At 42.0% G+C, this 5,000-nt stretch overlaps 1 protein-coding gene across 1 annotated transcript in view; it reads right to left on the bottom strand.

Moving 5' to 3' along the window:
* acap3a (ArfGAP with coiled-coil, ankyrin repeat and PH domains 3a) overlaps positions 1–5,000 on the bottom strand; it is a 106,312-nt gene that overhangs the window by 43,872 nt on the left and 57,440 nt on the right. The window contains exon 4 of the mRNA XM_063209266.1: positions 1,571–1,624. Within this exon, the coding sequence (XP_063065336.1) occupies positions 1,571–1,624 (54 nt within the window). The remainder of the gene's footprint in view (positions 1–1,570; positions 1,625–5,000) is intronic.

Raw genomic sequence — 5,000 nt, 5'->3', positions numbered from 1 at the left:
CAGTGGTTTCCATTCAATTCAAGTGTGCATGCAAACTCCCATCTCCAAGCTTGTGATTCGACAGCCAGTCCAGGTGTACTGTATACACACACATGAATATGTGTGCTCAAACATCCTTTACAATTCTGCTCTGACAAAAGGACAGCACGTTACCCAAGGACAGAGAAAAGACTTATTCCTCATGCCTAACAGCTCACATACTCTCTCACAGAATTGAATTCGTTCTTGGCACGTTCCTCCGAACAAGAGAAGAGGCGAACGTACTGACTCGCGAGCAGACCTCTCACAGCTGTGTGTGAAGTCTACATACTCTGTGTGAAATACAGCACAGCACACTTCACGTCCACCTCACATGTGTGCCATTATTGCACACACACACACACACACACACACACACACACACACACACACACACACACACACACACACACACACACACACACACACACACACACACACACACACACACACACACACACACACACACACACACCGTCCGCCCCAGTCCCCAAAGCACGTGACCACACACGGACAACAAAAGCAGTGTGCGTCGGGCGTGGCACGCGTCTCTCCGCCATATTGCTTGACGAAGCGTACACTACACGATGCAAATCCAACCCCTCAGCAGCCCCTGAATCATTTATGCCAGGGTTCCTCTTGACCTCTGCGTGGCCGTGTAAAAAGCAGACGTGGCAAAGACCAACGTCACAGGACTCCATCTTGTGCGTTGTGTGGTGATCTTATTGGTCAGGTCCCAGAGGCCACCCATTAGCGACCCTGACTAGGCGTCTCTTACTTTGTGGATCCTCTTGCAGTAGGGCATTTAAGGTCCTTGTGATGCATGTGAATGATTGTAAATGTAAATGTGTGATATGTCTAGGTATGTATGTTCATGTGCACAGCATAAGTATAACTCTGTGCGTCTATATGATGTTAGCCAGGCCTTAGCCATCCATAAGCCTCTACTCATTTACTCATCCATCATTATCTACAGGGCTACACGGTAAATTAACTTTTTAGATGCGTCCTAGCATCTCTATAAGAGGGTATATCTGTCGGTCGGTCGGTCGGTTGGTCTGTCTGTGTGTCCGTCTGAAACGCATTCTCTAATTGTAATTCCCTCCGGTGTCCACAAGTCGGCAGAGTGCATAGATGGACGCATCTTTGTCGGACTTGTTTTCATCACTAGCCCATTTGACGTGTGGATGTTAAATCTCACTATCCAAACATACACTCACTCGCGGTATGTAAAAGTGGCTAGCTTTTCTTTTCTACCAGCCAAACTGAATTTTCCAGCATTTGACCGTTAACATGTGTTCATTTAGAGCCCTGATTATCTATAATTTCGCGACACGTTACGACACCTGTGTATGGCATTAGTGCAAAGGTGTATGGACCAGGCTAATGACATGCGTAAGTTGTGATATCTGTATGTGATGAAGAGGCTGCTGGTAACCTTAATCTCCTTTGGAATTAATAAAATATCTCTGCTCTGCTACTACTTTTAACAGTACTACTCTACTCCATGCGAGCATAGTGGGTAACAATCTGTACAAAACCAGAGGCTTACCATGTGATAGTTGACAATCTCCTGAAGACTCTCGCCAAACTTCTCCAGACACTCCTATGAAGGAAACAGAGCAGAGAGTTAAGATAAGTCCAAGCTCTTACACAACACATACAGCGCACTGCCAGAACTCCAGGCCTTTCAGCTCAGATGAGAATAAACATGCCCAGATGCATTGCAATACAGAGACAGAGCAAAGGAAAGTCAGATATTGCATGTTTAGTGGGAAAGACTGCAGTAGGACAGATTTCCTTTTAGTCGTTTTACGTAACTAACTTGTAGGGGTACAATACCCCAACTCTGATGAAGTTGGGACGTTTGGTAAACAGTGAATAAAATCAAAATGCTACCATTTTCAAAACATTCAATCTATTCATTAGATGGAGAATAGTGAAAAGACAACATATTAAGTGTTAAAACCGAGAAAAAATATTGTTTTGGGGGACATATGTACTCATTTCTAATTTGATAAATCCAACACGTCTCAAAAGAGTTGGGACGGGGATCAGTGAAATTTAGTAAACATCCAAATAAGATAAAACAACAAAGAAGAACATTTCAAAATGAATTGTACTGACGGACAATATAGGTGTCCAGGTATAAGATCATCACAGAGAGGCTGAGTCACTCCGAATTAAAGATGCAAAGGGAATAATTACCATAGTTATTAAATACATTTTTGAATTCCCTTTGATTTACCACGATTGAGTGTATATAAGACATATTTTTGTTAATAAAATCATTGTATAGGTTCATGACATCATGAAATATATATTGGCTGTAGTCTCACTCTAATTCCTGGAGTGCTAGAGCTATTGAAAATTGACCATATTAAGAATGCTTAATGCATGAAAATGACACAGGGGTTTAACATTCTCCTAAGCACCTGAGCTCACTTGAAATAGACCCAGAAGACATGGGAAACTGTCCTTTGCTTAAAGAAGTCAGCAGAAGTTGTAGAAGTCCATTCTTTTTGACAATAATAGAGCATTGCACATCCTGTGCTACAGTGAAAATGGACCATCCAACTTGTGTTAGTGCTAGCTTCAAAAGTCAGCCTCCATGATGGCATGCAGATGCAGTAGTGCATTGGTTAAGATGTTCTCACTCATCTGTAGAGTTAAATACAGTGCTGAATGGTATAAATGGATTTTAAACAGCATGAAAAGCCACTCATGCATTATATTTTGAAGGGAGATCTTCGATTACTGCCACATAGTAAGGTCAAATTGCATTCTCTACTATGTTTTAACAGTTTGGCTCCATCATAAGGACCAGCATGTGATAAAATGGTGGGTTTTTGGTCAAGACCTGTCACACTGTAAGCACTACAGAAAGGAAAACATTGCAAAACATGACAAGGAATACACCCACCATTTAAGCTGGTGAAATCATGTCCAAGATAGGAATTAACACTGTTTTTTATATAAAATCATCTCATCGGTTAATGTATTTAACTGTTAAGTTTTGTCTTTTCTCAACTCTTTTGAGACGTGTTGGATTTATGAAATTAGAAATGAGTACATATGTCCCCCAAAACAATATTTTTTCTCGGTTTTAACACTTAATATGTTGTCTTTTCACTATTCTCCATCTAATGAATAGATTGAGTGTTTTGAAAATGATAGCATTTTGATTTTATTCACTGTTTACCAAACGTCCCAACTTCATCGGAGTTGGGGTTAGTACAATACAGTAGATCCCTTTAAACATCTTTATCCCTTTAAACTTGACTTGACGTATGGTGAACAATAAAGTCACTTTAGTCATGTTTAGGACTGAAAAATATGAACATAACATTGCAATAACGAAAGGACACTTTAGATCAAATGACATAATAACCATTGGCATGAATTGGCATTAATGTTCATTATGTGATGTCATATTTATGACATATCATGCAGGTCACTGTTCTGCAGACACCCTGAAAAGGTGTCTTACCTAAGCCGTAACCGGTGCTATGAACTGAGTACAAATAACACTGGGTACTAAATACACAGATCACACTATTCTGAAGGGCGTCATGAAAATTGTAAATGTAATTGGCCTCGCCTTGCTGATTTTTACAATGGAAAAATAACAGCAAACAACAGCAGAGTTTAATGAGATGAGATGTTTGACACTGGACAAACATCGGGGGAGAGAGAGAGCGAGAGAGGCGGCAGCCAGGAGCCTTTAATACCACTTAAGGATCGGCACCAGCCCGTCTGCTCTTGCTGGCAGGCAGTACGGTACTCTGCTCCTATCCCTCAGCAGGACGACTGGCAGCAGGGCTGGATTAACGCACAGGCTACACATGGTTGCAGCCTAGGGGCCCCCATCTGCCAGGGGGCCCCTGATGGGCCCAGAGTGAAAATTGCAGAATTGTGACAAGATACAATATTGACAAATCCATCGTGTCGTGTTGAGTACAGTTGGTAGACATGTTATCCTTAATTCACACTGCCTATGTAAATTTGTCGCAAAATTTGCCTTCTGGGGGGGGCTCCCACAGCAACCTGTAGCCTCGGGGCCCTCGGCCATCTTAATCCGTCCCTGACTGGCAGGCACCGCTCCTCGGCTATCCCTCAGCAGGGCTGACTGGCTTTCACAGACATAAACGCTGCTGGCCTGGCCCGGCCTTGCTGCTCTATGCTCCAGTCAAGACGACTAGAGGTGCTAAAGGTGTTAGCCTAGCAATCCAGCAAAGTAATCCTGGACACAGTCTGGCCACTGATGACGGAGGCTTTGTTTGTTTTATAGAAAACTTCAAGACTTACAGTATAATTCCTTCATACAATTACCCAAACGATGGAACTGGATGAAAAGGCCTCATTATAAAATACACTGTATATAAAATAAAAGTTTTGTGTTTGTGTGTGATTCTGGGCTGACTGATTCATGTGGATACACAGCGTAGCATAACGTCAGCTCTGGAGTCAGTGCATGCTGGCTACTCTGAGGCCTTTGATCTCTAAAAGTTGCCGTGTTTGTTTATGATTGATGCCTGTGTGTGTGCTAGTAAATTAAATGTCTATTGTCTGTTAACACTACGGTGAAACTGAGGACCAACTCGATGGCCAACTAGCTGCTCTGGACAGAGTGTAGACACAGTGGGTACACTGAGAATGTGCTGCTTCCTTTGTTGAAGGTCAGATGCTGTGTTTGCGTTGGTGTGAAGCTTGTTTGCTTGCGGTGATTGGTAGTAAATTAGATGTCTGTTTTATCTGTTTGTTCTATGCTGAATGTAAAGACAAATTGTGGTCTCTCATGTTGGTAAACCCAACGCATCAAGAGCTCTGTTATTTTGTGCTGAGATTGTGTTACTGCTGTTTGTACTGTAATATCAGAATACAACAACATACTACAAAATACAACATATACAACAAATATGCTTTGTTTTTTGTTCTCTTGGAAGCTTATCAACAGCTGGATTCTCATATGCATGCAGATG

Source organism: Engraulis encrasicolus, chromosome 10 (genome assembly GCF_034702125.1).
Source record: "Engraulis encrasicolus isolate BLACKSEA-1 chromosome 10, IST_EnEncr_1.0, whole genome shotgun sequence".
In the NCBI taxonomy this organism is placed as follows: Eukaryota; Metazoa; Chordata; class Actinopteri; order Clupeiformes; family Engraulidae; genus Engraulis; species Engraulis encrasicolus.
This window is presented reverse-complemented; position numbering and strand designations above follow the sequence as displayed.